The sequence below is a fragment of the Protopterus annectens genome, chromosome 7.part0, assembly GCF_019279795.1.
Source record: "Protopterus annectens isolate FY-2018-M chromosome 7.part0, PAN1.0, whole genome shotgun sequence".
NCBI lineage: Eukaryota > Metazoa > Chordata > Ceratodontiformes > Protopteridae > Protopterus > Protopterus annectens.
The window spans coordinates 1,051,241,222-1,051,258,402 of NC_056739.1; the positions used below are offsets into that span (position 1 = coordinate 1,051,241,222).

The window sequence follows — 17,181 nt, forward strand, 5'->3', positions numbered from 1 at the left end:
AAAAACCTTATTTATCAGGGCCTGTGAGGCAGAAGAGTTTAGTACAACCATGCAGATTAGTTTATAGCTATAAAATACAGTAAAAAGTATGCAGCAGACAATAAGTGCTATAAATATCTATAAGCAATAACTAGTAAAAATAAGCAAAAAACAGGATACTTGGTTATATATCACAGATCAGAGTTTTGCTCAGTGCCCTTCCTCCGATTAGCTCTTTGTAAAAAAGCAGAAACACTCACAAGGTAACCTCTTAAGTAATAGAAAGTTGAAACTTGAAACAACTTTAAAAAAAGCTTGAAAGAACCAATGAGGTGCTTACTCCAAGCCATAGTCCAGGTAACCCCAATCAGCCAATGACTACAAACATTACACACTCACTGAATTGCAAAATGTTTTTTGCTAAACTAAGATGGCCTGGGCTGGAACGTGCTCAGACACACAGCCTCTGCAATAACTTGCATGTTCATCCCCAGTCTGACATGTGTTGCCCTCCTGGAAGTGGGGAGATGCATCTTGAGGTTGATATTCAGCATGGCACACATGGTCTTCAGACTTGCTAGTCTTGTAGTTAGTATAATACTATGAGCTGCTGTTGAGTCCCCCAGGAAGACTGTATTGTCAGCTTAGCTTTTCATTCCTAACTGCAGTCAAGAACTATCCATTGTTGGTGCAGTTTTTTGCAGTTACCATTTTGGAAAACTGTGAAAAAAAACATTGGGCTCTGGACTTGTCATTGGCAACCATGTCTTAGGATTCACAAGTTCACTTAAGCAAGTGCTGCACTCAGAGGCCAAGCTATCACCATAGAGCATTTGCGCCAGGTCCAGACTGTACTCATCAGAAGTCACTGTCTAGAGAGAGTGTGCTCATTGCTGGTAAAATATTGCCTTTTCAAGTTGTTCCATACATTTAAAATACAAATCTGTTTAAGATAATATTAAAGTAGTGAAAGATGACACTATTTTTTGTCTAAAGACTAGTGAAGGTATCACTTGAACAGTGTTGCTGGAGAAAACTGGAAATATGAGGGAGACAGGGTTGTAAGTGGAGCTGAATCATGGTCAAATGGGGGTGTAGGCAGGGTAATAGATTGGCCCCCCCAGAGCAGACCCTCCTGCAACCCCCTCTCCCAACAGCAACCCCTTCCCCAGTCAGTCCAGTGTTCCATTGCTTGGCTATTTCTGTCCAGTTATCATAAGCACTTCTCAAACCTGTCAGTGTGCATGCTATTTTCTTTCTTACTTCTACAGTGATTACACATATTGAAACAAAAGTTTTAAATTAAAATTTTGTAGCACAAACACTAATAGCCGTTTGCTAAATGAACATTATGGTCTCACAATGAAAACAGACTTAGCATGAGCAGTAAACTTCTCTGCCCTTTAAACTCTCATTGAAACAGCATTAAACCCATATTCAAAGAAAATACATCTGGCTAGTGGAGGATTAAGTTTACCTTTGGGCTGTTTTCAAACCATAGGCTTGTTGCATACATTTTTAGGGCCATGCATACATGTATGTCTCCTTTGATTCACCTTCCTGATTGTACTAAATTATATTCCTTGTATAATATAGCATCACTTATTAGAATGTGTTTTACATTTGTAGTTTTAAACATTCTTCCAGTAAAAAATTAAGCAAAATGTATGACCCAATAATGACAAAGCTACCCATTTCAAAAATTTTCAACCATAAAAGGCCACTCAGACTTGTGTCCTTACAATCCACCAACATCAGTCAATATGAACAATCTGTGCAGAAGTAAGTCATCCAGATAATTCCACATTTAAGATGATCTGTAACTAATGAATGGCAAACAACTTTGCATTGCAATGTTTCATCTACAAATTCAGTACCTGCTACCCTTGAATAATTAATTACATATGTTACATTAAAAAAGTGGGTAAGCTGGTAATATTGAAATAGGGAATGACTGACAAACCGACAGCAAGTTAATAGTTACTAGGCATCTTATGCAAAGGAGGACACACTCAGGAGTACAGAACCTCTGTCCCTCCTTAAAATGCACCACATAATCAGCAATCAAAAGGACACTGTAGTATCAGCACTCCATCTACCTGGTGTGGGAGCAGAATACACAGCCTTCTGCACCAAAGGCAATTATGCTACTAACACTTTCAAATTCCACAGCACAATGACTGCAGTTTCAAAACAGTAAGTTGCACATTGAAAACAGACTTAGCCTGATTAACAGTAGACTTATCTTACCTTGAAACTTACAATTCCATGAAAATGCACTGAAACTCATAACTCCCTGAAAATATAGTGAAACTGAAACTCAAAATTCCTTCAGCAGTCTGGTAGTTGGTGTAGAAGATTCAGACTTTTATCTCCTTAACTTTAAGGGATTTTTACTGGGTGAATAAAAATGGGAGAGGTCTTCAGTATGAGTGTGTGTCTGGAGAATTGGTAAAAATTATCAGTTCTCTGCCTTAGCTTTTGGACTCTGCACTGAACCAATAGTGTTCACTAACTGTATGGCTCCAGTTATAGCTCACTGCAGGCTACAGGGTATCTGGATTTTTCCATATTTAGATGACTTGCTTATCTGTGTTGAATCTTTTTCAACATGTCTGGGATCTCTCACTTGGGTGACAAATCTCTTACACAAGCTGGGATTCGAAAAGAACATTCAGAAGTCTTTTTCAACTCCTTCACACAGGATTGTGTTCCTGGGGTGTCAGCTAGATACCAAAATTCAAGGAGCTTTTCTTCCACAGGAAAGAAAATAGATCTGTATCAATACCAGTTTCTAAGGTTTTCCACTTTGGCCACTGCAAGGAAATACCTCAGGATTTTGGGTCTCATGGAATCTGTGATTCTCATGATATGCCTGAGAAGACTCCACATGAGAAAGACACATTGGTATCCGAAGTATCTTTTGTCCCACCATTAGCATCCTTTACCTTTTCAAATCCCCTTGCTGGTATTTGTCAGAAGAGAAATTACTTGGTATTGACAGCAAATTTCTCTAAATCCATGTCTCTCCTTCAACCCTTCCTGCTCCAGAACAGTGCAAGGTGTGTGGGACACCAAGGACAGATGCAGTCACATAAATATAAAAGAGATGCTTGCTCTGATCAAGACACACTGCTGTTTGAATTGTCTTTGGCTCTCCTGGCCCTGTTCAAGTTGTTACAGAAAATACTACAGTCATGTGGTACATCAACAAGCAAGGGATGAACCAGGTTATACACCCTTTGCAGACTAGCCATGTTAGCATGGGATATAGCTTCACAGCACAGTCTGAAATTACAGGCATCCTACAATCTGCTGGAAAAGAACTGTATGGCAGACAAGCCGAGCAGGACAAGGGTAGACCATCACGAATGGAAACTAGATAAGAGGGTCTTTCAAGTAGATCTGTTTGCTTCCTGTCTGGACAATCAGCTGGCAAGATTCTGCTCCAAGACTTTAGGGAAGAAGGCCTGGAAGACGGATGTCTTTTCCTTTCCTTGAGCAGGAATGTGCCTATATGCTTTTCTATTCTTTCAGCTGATATCCAGGGTACTTCTGAAGATTCAGAAACAATCCCTCAGAATCATTATGGTAACATCCTTCTGGCCTAGGCAGCAGTGATTTTCCCTTCTTTTGGAAAATGGCCAGGGGCAATTACCACAAGCTTTGTCACAGAATGGATCTACTCACACATGATCAGGGATATTTGATATACCCCAGCCCCAATCCACTTCAACTAACTGCCTGGATGATACAGTCTTAATTCCCCTTATGGCACTTGTTTACTCAGGACATGCAACAGATACTAATGGATGCAAGAAAGCCTACTACTATAAAATCATATATTAGCAAATTCAAAAGTTTTTCTAGTTGGTGCCAACAACACATCTATCACGCATTCAGGGCTAGTTATTTTCTGCTTTCACAATATTATGTGAGTTATCCTGTGGTCCTTCTTACTCCTCCATTAAGGTTCATTCATGATCCATATCTGAATGTCTGCTCATGGAGTCTTCTCTTTCAGTGCATTCTCAAGTCAAAATATTTTTGAAAGAGGTTTTGCATCTGAAAGTGGCCCTTCCTTGGGATCTAAATTTTTTGTTAGAGAAGCTAACACTTCTTTCATTTGAACCAGCTAATCTGGCTCACTTGAGGTTCTTAACATGGAGAACTATTTTACTGAATGCTCTGATCTCTCCATAAAGAATGTCTGAATTGCAAGCTGTTATGATGAGTCAACCATATCTAATTTTACAGAGAGAGACAGGGTCTCTTTGAATACTAACCCCTCTTTAATGCCTGAAGCACTATCTGAGTTTACTTTAGGCCAAACTGCCCATCTCCCCATTTTCTTTCCTGAATATAAAGATGAGGGAGATAATTTGGATATTCATAGACTTCTCCGGTACTAACTTGACAGAACTAAATTTTTCAGATATTCAGAATATTTGTTCATTTCTTCGAAAGGTAAGAAGAAGGGGCAACCTACGTCAAACCCAATTATTTCCAAATGATTCTCTCTGGCTGTTATATTATTTCAAGCATGATCAAGACCCCCTCTTCCAGGATCTTGGCTTCATCTATAACTTTTTGGAAATGTTTAGAAGTATCCTAGAAGCAGCAACTTTGTGCTCTGTATGTGCATTCCTGCTCTAGGTCTAGATCAGGCTTTTCTAGCTCCATTCTCCAGGGGCTTCTGGGCCCTTCCCCTTCCATCTCTCAAGTAAAATAGGCAGGATAATCTACCCATATAGCTAAGCCTAGTGCAGCATTGATCAATATGGTGAACATAGTACAGCTGTATAAGTAAACTTACCATAACAGTAGATGTTTGTATAATCGCTCGTGCAGTAGCTGCTTCCCTCCCTCCATCCCCTTTGTTTTTTGTATGTTGTTTTATGCTAGAGTGTGAAAACATTTTATGTTATTCCTAGCATTCTCCTTTCAGGACTTAGCCTCCTCTTTTCTTTTGACCTGAAAGCTCTAAAGGGCTTGGTGCCCAAACTATTATTTAGCTCAGATCAAATTGACTCTCTCTCGAGATCTCAAACAAGACCCACCTTGTAGTACTGTGTCCCATTTCCAAGTATCTGGCACATACTCTCAAATATCTGATTTTTCATACATCTGATTTTTCCCACATGCGCGCGCACACACACACACGAGAAAGGCTGACACATTCACAGGGTAGTCACAGTGACACTGACATAAGTACAAGTACTCTCAAGATATTAAAAATATTCACTAAAAGACCAGCCACAATGAAAAGGTATACAAATATTTAAGAATGGATAATAAAAATAGAAAATAGGAAAATAATATTTAGTTACAATAAGCATAAGAATTTTCAGTCACAGGAAATAAAAAATAACCCAATTGGATAGAATCTCACATACAGAAAAATAAATAATACTAAACTAATCTCATGGTATTTTCCTAACTAAACTAAAGAGAAACTGTCCCTAGTTAACTCACTTAGTATCACAAGGCAAGATGTACTGCTGAGATGCTCACTTCCACAAGGCAGGATAAGATACTACACGCTGACTGAACTGTACAACTAACAGCTGAACTACTGTTACTGAACTGTGTTAGCTGACACAGACCTTTTATATCAGATTCCAAAGAAAAAACAAAAACAAACTGCTGCTGCTAGAGTTCAATCTTTCAGCTGATTATAGAATTACAAATCTAGTCACCTGAATCTGGCACAGTTCGCATTCAGAACGCTAAGATTCTGTTGCACCATTGTAATGTAAGCAACGTTTACAAATAGATTTTTAATACAAACATCTGTACAAATCAACTTGACAGTCAAATGACACAAGACTGTCAACAAAACTTCAGCCAGCCATGCTGGCATATGCTCACATGCACTGTCCCACTTCTCCTGGTACCACTGGAAATACCTCACAACATTACATAGATTACAAAACATTCATGAATATATTGCAAGAGAGTTTTGGTTAAGTAGTAAGTGAAGTTATATATGAAGGTGTGCATGCAGTAATAGGGAAACAAATGAAAACATGTTAATATTGTTGATGGAAGTAGACAGGGTAATGAAAATGTGGTAGAATACTTGTATGCGATGTAGCAAATCATGTGAGAGTATAGAGCATGGCAGTACATTGGAAAGGGATGTGACTTGAAATGACAAACATTGATCTGTTTATGAAAGTACATGCAGTAAAATGATCATTAATGAATGTGTAGGTGATATGTTTATATTCAAAAAACTGTTAAACAAGGATGTCCAGTGGCTAAAGTTAAATTTACTGTGATAATTAATGCTATAATGATTAAGTGTTGAGTGGAAGTAATGGAATAGGCAAAAGTACCTATGTGTCTTGCAGAGATTATTTGACCATTACAACAAAAATTAGAGTTTAGGTGAAAGAAGCTTTTATAAAAGTGAAATATGAATTAAAGAAACTTTTGACTGAGATTGAATTAAGGAGAAAAGTATAGGTGTTTTGGTGGAAATACGGAAGTGTGCTTTTCCGTGCATGAAGTGTTATATGCGTTAGATATGTAGTTTGGTAAACAAGATGCAGTTATGCTGCAACTAGATGTGATCAAAGAAGTATAATGTTTGGAAAGCATTTCTGATGTCATATAAAATTATCAGCAGGTACACAGACTAACAGAACAACTGTATATTCTTATGCTGAAGACTTTTATTGATAACACAGATCACTATCAGATGCACTGCACTTCCTCAGCTGACTCAGATTACAAAAATGTCCCCCAAATAGTCTTTTACAGCCACTTTTATCTAGTTTCAAAACTTTGTCCTTGATCAAACATTCTTTTCCTGAATTGAAGCCTTCTTTTTCTGCATTCTTATCTCATCCAGAGAAAACCAGTTCTCAGCAGGTCGAATTGTCCTTTCATTGATAGGATAGTCTGTAACTTTTTCTGCTGTGAAGGTTGGGTGTCGGGCTGGCAACTCGGCACCGTAAAAAAAAACACTGCCAATCATTAGCGGACCGGAGTTCCACTGTGGTGACGCCTAACTGGGAAAAGCTGAAAGAGAATATAGACATTTCCCTTTTCACTTGAATATCTGTGTACATTTACCTGTTTAGGATATTTGCCATGGTGGTGCAGGGGTTAGTATTGTTGCCTCACAGCAAGAGGTTCTCTACTTCTTTTCTCGGCTGGGATGCCTTCTGTGCAGAGTCTGCTTGTCCTCTCTGCATTCACATGGGTTTCCTCTGTCTATTCCAGTTTCCTCCCACATTCCATGTGTGTGTGTGTGTGTGTGTGTTACAAATGAACTACTGTTGCAGGGCTAGCCACCCAGCAGTGTAAACCTTGAGTCGAGATGACTGCCACAGTGACACCCCAACCCCATGTGCAAAATAGGAAAAAGGGGTTGAGGATGGATGGATGGAACAAGCCACTATTGTCAATACCATTTGATACAAAAACATTCAGAAGTATAATGCTTTTTGTTCCACACAAGCACATTCTATTAAGCTAATCACAGTTCTTTACTACATATTTCTTTTCTGTCTTTACAGATGCTGTGTTCTAAAAATATAACACTGTTACTTGATTATCAAACCTCTGTTACTATAAAGGAAAAACAGTTCTACCAAATTATATATGTATGTGTGTAGATATATATATATATATATATTTTTTTTTTCTTCTCTTAAATGCATGTTATTACTATGAGGGAAACCAGTTTTTATAGGTTCATAGGTAGGTACTAGGCTGTCAGCCCAAGGGCCTACATAAGCCTAGCCAACAAGGTTCCCTGGCTTACGCCACCCAAGAAAGTTATTTTCCTGTGCCACTGTCGAGCAGAGACACAGAAGTGATCCCCGGGGTGTATTTCCTATTTCCCATCCACTCATCAAGATTTTTCTTGAAGAGTGCTAATGAAGAACTTTGCTTGACATAGATGGGTAGCCTGTTCCAGAGTATGGGAAGTCTGTGACACAGGAATCTATCCCTCCAGTATGTCTTGTTTATTGTGGTGACAAGGTTTAGGTCCCTAGAGCATCTAGCTTGGAGGGATTGGGATTTCTTTAGGTGTAGCATGTCCAACAGCTCTGGGTTTGACATAGCTTTATATGTTAGGCAAAGATCACCTCGGAGTAGGCGATATGCTACGGAGTAAAGCTGGAGTTTTTTGAGGCGATCAGTGTAGGGCATTTATTTGAGGCCAGTAATCCTCTTTGTGAGGTACTTCTGTGGCCTTTCCAGCTGCTGCAGATGTCTTGTGAGGTACATTCCAAAAGGGGCATTGTACTCTATAATGGGTCTAATGAGTGTTGAGTAGATGGGAACAATGACCTCTTTTTTCCTGGATGAGAACCCTTTTATGATGAGGTGTGCCATGTAGAAGGACTTCCTGACTACTGTGGTGATGTGACTATCAAAGGACAGACTACTGTTCACCTGGGTCCCAAAGTCTTTTATCACACATTCGGTGTTTTACTTATTTACTTTATATAATTCTATCAAAAGTAAACAGAGGGAAGTATTGTGGAAGAACTATGAAGTGTGGAGTCAAGTAAAAAACTGGAAAGAGGAAATATAAGGGAAATAAATGAATATGTGAATAAAATTAGGTTGTGGAAATTAGGTGGTGAGGTAGAATATGCAAAAGAGCAGACTGCTATAAAAAAAATGACTGAACAAAGCTGTTGTATTAAGTCATGGAAACAGTATAAGAAAAAAACAGAAAAATATTTTGGGAGAGATAAAAGGTTTAAAGATGATGTTTTTGTAAATGTTATTGTTCAATAAACTGCCTGTAAAATGGTAGATAAAGTGTATCCAGCAAGATATAAGATATGTAGACTGGAGTAATTTGTCAAACAGGCCTTGTTCACATGTAAAACTCTGGAAATGTTTTAAAATATGAGTGTTTTCGAGACCATGACATAGGCATGAAACTAAACGGAAGGTGTGCTAATATGAGATAAAAAAAACTTGCATAAAGGTTTAAAGGAGTATTTACTGCTGTATAAGATTTGTGTAACTGCAGATGTGAAGAACTGTGTAACAAACTACAGAACTGTGATAAAAAGAAAACAGAAGTGATCATAGCAGAAAGGTAAAGGATGAGTAAATGAATATAAAAATGCGATGTTAGTTAAAAAGTGTACAAAACATTGCATTGTAAAATGTAATTATAGTAAGTGTATATTATGTAGGACAAACATGTAAAATAAATCGCTTCTACTCTTTTGTTTGGCAAGTGGAGTCATTTGCAATCAACCTGATCTGCCACTAGCTCAGAGAGATGGGACCTTGGTTTAGTGCCTGGTCCTATACTGCACTGCAGTATCCATATTCAAAAATAAGTCCGGGCATCTGGTAGTGGCAAAGAGCCTACAATTTTCTCATGTTCTTTCTTCAAATCTATGAAGTCTATACAACGTGCATACAAGTTCATGTTATATGACAGAAACCAACAACCATTTTTTTCTCATTGTTGGTTCTCCTCAAACTGCCCTATAATCATCTCCAAGTTCACACCAGCAATGGAAATGGCAGTCTCTGTTATTTCTTAGTTAATACAACATGATTTTGTATACATTAGTAAGGAAGGTCGATCGTGGCTAAAATCGACCTGCTTTTATGGTCAACTGTTTGTTTGACAGTTGTGCAGTAAGCAGTGATCACCGGGAAAGGGGAATATGCCACTTCCTCAGGGATTGAGTCTAGTATACATAATTAGATGGGGGCACAGCCCTCCCACACATGGGGGGGGGGGGTTACCTTCCTGCAAAAAATGATTTTTTTTTTTTAAATATTCTGAGGATTAGCACAGCAGTGTTTCAGGCATGCTCTTGTTGACATTAAGCACATTGATGATTGTGTGGATTGACTATTAGTCTTCTTCTTCTTTCGGCTTTTCCCAGTTAGGGGTCGCCACAGCGGATCACCTGTCCGCTCATGATTGGCAGTGGAGTTTTACGGTGTCGAGTTGCCAGCCCGGCGACCAACCTTCCACAGAAGGCACAAACGCACACACTCACACCTAGGGCCAATTTAGAGTGTCCAATCCATCTACAGCATGTCTTTGGGATGTGGGAGGAAACCAGAGCACCCGGAGGAAACCCACACGACCACAGGGAGGACATGCAGACTCCGCACTGAAGGCACCCCAGCCAAGGATCGAACCAGAGAACCTCTTGCTGTGAGGTGGCAACGCTAATCGCTGCACCACCGCAGCCGCCCTATATGTGGATCGACTATTAGTAACAGATCAAAATATATAATGTGTATATGCAGTTACCAAGGTTGACATTTCAGAATCTTGAAAGTCAGAACTGCGTTATCAAAATTTTCTCAATTCAAAATGTGGACAGAGGTAGGAAGGTTGATATAAGGAGTGGGAGTGTATGCAGGTGCTGGCAGGGAGTGGGGTTATGGTGAGATAAGGGGATAGCTTTCGTGTTGTGAATGTGTTTTGGTTCATGTTTCTGTATCTGAGCTTATCTTGTATAGTAGTACTGTTACGGAAAGGATTTTTGTAAGGTAAGATTCAGAGTTAGGAGTAGAGGCCGAGTTAGGGTTAGCAAGCATTAGTAAGATGGGGACAAATCCCCTGCCCAGATGTCTCCCCTTACCTTAGAAAAACCCTTAATGTAACACTACCACCATTCAGATAAACCAGGTCCTATGGTATTGCTGTGGTTTACTATTTTTATTATTTTATTGGGTACTTGCATATTATCGCAACCAGATTTGGACCCTGCCATACTTTATAATGTTTTTGCAAAAATAGCAATGTTAGCCTGAAAAGACTAGTGTCAGCTGTTAAGTATTATTCTGTTGGGTGGTTTATGACATTGCAAGAGGAATAACGCTGAAATTTACCTTCCCGGGGAGAGTGCTTTCCTGGTCAGAGGTAATCAAAAATGCACTACAGAGGTGCTTTCCTGGTCAGAGGTAATCAAAAATGCACTACAGAGGGCTGCTCCCGCTGAGTTATGTGGAGAAGGATGTGTGTATGTCAGTGTTTGGCCATCTTCACGATAACCTGCACTTCTTTCCCAAAAATAATAAACTGCATTGTAACTGTTACTTGATGGTTCGGTAGATTTTCCTGGGGCTAATTAATAAAAGCAGAGATGAGAGTTTCACAGGAAGGATTTCAGTGAAGATATTAAATGTGTTGACCTCAGACAACCCCTTTCATACATAGTTTGCGGATTATGAACAGACCTTTCTGATTTACGGTTTTCTGTAAACTAAATGCATTCAGATTTACGGTTGGGTGGACATGATACTGAAAACCCCTTTTTCCCTCAGTAGGCAGATAACAGTGTTCTGGCAGTTTCTTACAGAAAGCGTAAGGTATGTACTTCCAGAAACTTTTCTAACTCATGACATTTAGCATTAAGTTACAGTAACCGGGAAGATGGCATGACGTGCTGCCAGGGAAGTGCATGCATAGACAGCATCAGTATTTTTCTCATTTTTATTTGTAACCCTGCATAAAAGACCCTTCATTGTCAAAGAAAACACATTGTCTCACATTTTTAAAACATTTTGTTTGTGTCTTTCGGCTTTTCCCAGTTAGGGGTCGCCACAGCGGAACTCCGGTCCGCTAATGATTGGCAGATTTTTATGTGCTGAGTTGCCAGCCCCTGACTCACAACCTTCAATGAAGGTACGCCCATTCATGCATGTCTCCACACAGAAGGCGCTCTAGCTGAGAATCGAACAGGACAACATCTTACTGTGAGGCGACAATGCTACTGCAGCACCACCACCACCGCAGTTACATTTGGTCACATTTCACTATTGGGAAGCAACCGTTATGATCGCAAAAATCTGGTTGTGATAATACGTACGTACCTTTTATTGTATATTTATTGCAAAATGATCAGAGAATTAGTTTATTTTCTGCAATTTATTTCATGTGGTTTTTGCTTCTTTTTTTGGTGTCATCACAAAGTTAAGTACAGAATTTAGTTACACAGCACAATGGAGATGACAGGCATGGCTGATGCTGCAGTATGACATCTGTTAGGAAAAAGCTTTAGGACTATCCATTAACATAGTTATTTGTGCTGGTAGGTAAGGAGTAACTCTGCCATATTAGTTAATGAAGAACTGTTTCAGCCATGACCATTTGGAATTATTTGCTGCTCTCATTTCAAATATAAATCTCACACACACACACACACACACATATAACACACACACATAACACACACACACACACACACATATATATATATATATATATATATATATATATATATATATATATATGTTCATTGGTGTGTACTAGGCTAATGGCCTTGGAGCCTTTACAAGCCTAGCCCATATGATATATATTTAGTTTACATAAAACTGAACCTTTCAGCTCAAGAGATGCATTTTTTGCATATAGATGATAGCAAATGGTAAAAGGACAGCTTATGAAATGATACATATATGCCATTGAGTAATCATTTTCCAGCTGTCTGGCACTAATCACATCTTGCCCTGTAACCATGACAGGTACTACTTTATTTCCTAATGGAGCTAAAAGTTGCATTTTTTTTCTTCTGAAATTGCAGGTCTGTTTCTCCAATGTGCTTGGCACCATTCTTCCGACTTCTCAGATTGTGCGAGGAGAAGCAGCATAATGGTAACTTGGAGGAGATCGATGCCTTACTTGGTATGTATAATTAAGGTTGAATGATGTGTCACAAACATAGGCACCCAATATTTTATGTTGTGCTGCAGCCTTCAGTAAAATCATGTTATTAGCAACACCATTGGCAAGACAGATAAAGTTGGAACTACAGTATAGTTGGCATGAACTTGATAAGTGCCTCTGGCATCTCTTAGAACTGGCATGTGATGGAGAATCTTGAGATTTAACCTTCTCACCTCTTTTCAGGAGTGGAAGGTTTGCATTCAAGGTGCACATTCCACAGAGGAATCCACAGTGTAGAACAGGGACCAGGTGTTTGTCTCAAGGGAGCAGGAAAGCCTGTTCACATCACTTGTGGAGGCATGGATATTTACACCAATAGTCCATTGCACACCAGCCCCTGTGTATGAACAAGCTTGTGCTGGGCAGTTAAAACCATAACTCAAGCAGTCCTGCTCCTCTGCCTAGCCATGGCAGCCCCTTGGCTCTCACAGTGCCTCCCATAGATCCTCACATCACCATTTTAGAGGGTGGTTGGTGAATCCTACCTGTAAGATTATAATCAGGCCACAGAATCCACTGTAGGTTGAGGATGGGTGAGGCTCTTGGATGTAGCCGCACTGCCACAGAAGAACAGCCCACCCCATGGTGATAAGTGAATCCCCCAAAAAAGATGACATTATTTAAGGTGTGATATACAGTTGATTTTAGACTGATGTATGTTGAAGTTTAGGGCACAATAGTGGTATTGTCATATTATATGTTGCCATGTTCATGACTTTGAGCCTCATTAAAAAACTTTTCTTGAGATATAATAGTGTGTTTTATTTCACTGTGCTAACTGAGACAGTCTCAGCTTGCCAAGTCCTTACTTGTATTTTGAACTTTCTGCATTCTGGGGAAGCTCTTCCCTTAGAAAGTAACCTTCCTAATACTTGTTTGCAGAACAGTTTCAGTGAGGTAACGATTATCTGTCCTCTTTTTCTGACATTCATAGCAAATATCAAGATTAAGACATTTTTGTCTGCTTGTGAAAGTGTATTGCTTAGTCATTTTCATCTTTATTAGGTATCCTCATCAAAACCTCAGAACCATTGTCCTACACCTTCAAGTTGGTCAGAAGATTGTTCGTCAGGGCAGGCAGTTTGTAAGAGTCTTCTCTTTTGACCCTGCCCACTAAAATCGTGTGCCTTATGAATATTTGTATGTCTTTATTGTTACTATGACTATTAGCAGTCCCTATGTGCTCTGTGACATTTTGTACAGTTCCTCACTGTAACATCTGCTCTTATAAAATGGTGTTTGATACATATGATGTTTTGCATTCTAAGCATCATGTTTCATAGGAATTTTTATGTTGTATAAAGTGAATCAGTCTTACCTTATCAGCACATTTATACTGGTGTTATGCTTGATGACCACTGATGGTCTTCTGAATTATAATTCACAGTCTTATTCCAGTAGACATTTACATTGTAGTGCCTTATTCTTTTTTGGAAATAAAGTTAACTGAATCCAATAATCTTAGCATGAGGTTCAAAACTCTCTCTCAAACCATTTTTTCAAATGATTCACATAAGTTTGTTACTTTTCAGGCATGTATATTGTGTATATGTCACAGAACTAGGTTCAGCATACTTTACCCAGCATTTGAAAATATTTTTTCTTTTTTTAAACTTTATCATAATATAATCTGTGCTATTTTTGACTTTTGAACATAAATCCGGGCAATCCTTGTTGCACACTACTCAAGAGGGATATTTCTATATGGATGTGCCTGTTTTTCTTTCCCAGGATTATCTTACTGTTTCTAATAATCCTTGTGGATTCCTGTCATAAACTAATTGAAATGGGGGGGGGGGCATGGCATGAGGTATATATGAATATGTAGAAATAATGTCAGTAATACGTCTTATTACTTTCAGAAGGAACATATTTTCTTAACATAGTTTTTAATGTTTCAGCATACCATCTGTGGGATGGTAGGGGGTAGTGGTGATCACCTGAATACCAAGACACTGATTATTTAGGTGATACCTTTGTACTCCTTTTTCAGTAATGGAATGACTTTTGGGAGTTGTGTGGTATAATCCAAGAGGACTGAGATCTACTTAACATCATGTTTTGGCTCTAATTACAGGACCTATTATGTCCATCAAAATAAAAGCCAATGGTTTCATGGGACTAAGGATAGACTGATGTGGAACTTTATCAGTTAAGGTTATGGTTACTATGTAGCCCTTAACACATGTTGTACAGTGGTCAGTAGCATCTATACATAACCTGGCTATTAGAAAGATTGTGACACTTTATTAAATGTCTTTTCATTTGGCAGTACCCATATAGTTAGATGTTAAAGAACTATGTGTAAATATCTTGTCTAATATATATATAGAATTGGTAATTATTCTGTTTTTCCTGCAACTTTGGATTTTTCAGTTTTCTACATAAACAGTCATTCAAGGTAAAAAAAAAAAAAGGAATCTTTTGCAGCACTTTTTATCCCAACAGTTATGTAAGCTATGGCTTGTTTTTGGAGCTATATAAATAACTTTTCAGCTCCTATCTGCTGAGTTGCTGCATGAAATTTCAATATTCTAATACATGGGCTTTCATTAATAGAGTCATGCAGGGAGACTGAGCCTAGAAATACCTCACTGACCTTCTAATTTATTCTTAAGTTCTAATACCATTTCATTAAATCTTGAATAATCTCTACCAGTAATATCATATGACAATGTGGGTATTACTTTAATTTTCATAATAACTGTAGTATAATTCCTTACCTTAACCCTCTTAACATAATGAGCATATTAGAGTGTATACATGAACATACTTATGTCAGCCTGTCCAGCTGATAATATATTTGGCTTAGGAACATGTTTTACTATAGTCTGCCCACTCTCTGAATCTAATAATTGTATATAGTGAACATATTTAATAATTACTTCTAATTTGTAGATTTCCTGCACAGTTCATTAAATGCACACTACACTTCTGTCCTTGGTGCACCATCAAACCAAGTGACCATTTTCACCCCAACAAAAATACTTCAACATTTGTGAGTTGTGAAGGAAAAATGTGTCCATTTGTCCCCCATTCCATGTTATCTCCCTTATCTTATTCAGGAGTTGGCGTATGTTTTTTTTTTTTAATGAGCACTCATTTTGTTCTTTCCTCGAGGGTTTATTTTGTATAATCCAGCTTTAAATTGTTTGCTCATAATGCTATGCTGATTACTGCTTAAACCATCTTCCTAGAGTATTTTATTCACCTAAACATAAATCAGATATCTGAGATATTTACTGAGGTAAAATAAGAGGCTGTAGGCCATGATATGAAATTTGTGTTTATAATTCTCAGTAGTGATTCTGTGCCTTCTTTGTCTTTATGTCTCAGTAGTGGTGATGTACATTGTATATATACATTTTCAGTTGTCATTAATTTTCAGCATCCTGACCAAACTGTACATTTCAGAACATGGCCTAATAAGTACAGTCTTAAATGTAATGTTCACAGTTCTATGGGCCAAGTACATCTGTCTTTCAGCCAGATATTTTTACAAAGGATTCAGTATCTTTATTATTTAGTTGTGACAACTTGATTTGTTTAAGTGACCCAGAATTGCAATGTCTGATTTCCTATTCCTTTGGAGATAATTTACTGTATGTACTGTGACCCTCCTTCCATAAATAAATAATTTCAGAGAGTTTTAGCCATTAATTTTTTTTTTTGTTCTTCCCTGTCTTTTTCCTTTTTATCTTGTACATTCTGTTCGATAGGTGCATACACCATTTTAAAAGTCTTTGGCCTTGTGGTGCTCTGTCTTCCTTTACGTCTGCCTCTGTCCTTTCCATTTTTCTGAACTGCCTTGTAATATGAAACAATAAATGAGCTGGTTGCTTCATTCTACTCCTGGTTATAATACCTTCTAAACTGTGGGCATCTAGTTGCTTCAGCTACCCAACTCTGATAGGACTAGAATCCCATCACTACCACCTATGCACCAAGGTGTACAACAGGAGAATGACACTAAATTTATTTATTTATTGTACATTTCTTAACCGGGTCGAGTTTGTTTGGGCAAGTAGCCCATTTTAAGTGGAGACCCGGGGAGATAAGCTCCATAACAGTAGTATAAAAAGATGTTATCTTGCAATTAATTATTAGCATCCCTAAAGCCACCTTTCTTAGTTTTACTGCATTAGCAGGGGATATATGGCAAACTAATAGTTTACATTTGATAGACATTCCAAAGACATTTAGTCTTATGACTGTTTGTCTTTCCAATACCTTCCCTCAGGCCACACCTCTTTCCTCCAGGAGGACCATGCCAGCCAATCCCAGAGTATATTTGTGAAAACCCATTCATTCTCCTAGGTTATGTTTAAAGAAAGATAGTGAGTTTTCTTCCTTAACATTCACGTGGAGTTTATCCCAAAGGTTTGGGAAGTGCTAAGTTATAACCCTGCCCTTCACCATGTTATATTTGTACTTTGGTAAAGATTTAGGTCCTTGGATCTATTATTATTGGAGCCATTCGACTTAACGAGTTAGAGGAGGTCATCCAAGACAACTGG

General features: G+C 38.4%; 1 protein-coding gene across 3 annotated transcripts in view; it reads left to right on the top strand.

Annotated features, from left to right (window-relative positions):
- FANCD2 (FA complementation group D2) overlaps positions 1 to 17,181 on the top strand; it is a 1,694,389-nt gene that overhangs the window by 872,495 nt on the left and 804,713 nt on the right. For all 3 annotated transcript variants that reach the window (XM_044077594.1, XM_044077597.1, XM_044077595.1), the window contains exon 24: positions 12,522 to 12,622. In XM_044077594.1, coding sequence (XP_043933529.1) covers positions 12,522 to 12,622 — 101 coding nt within the window. The remainder of the gene's footprint in view (positions 1 to 12,521; positions 12,623 to 17,181) is intronic.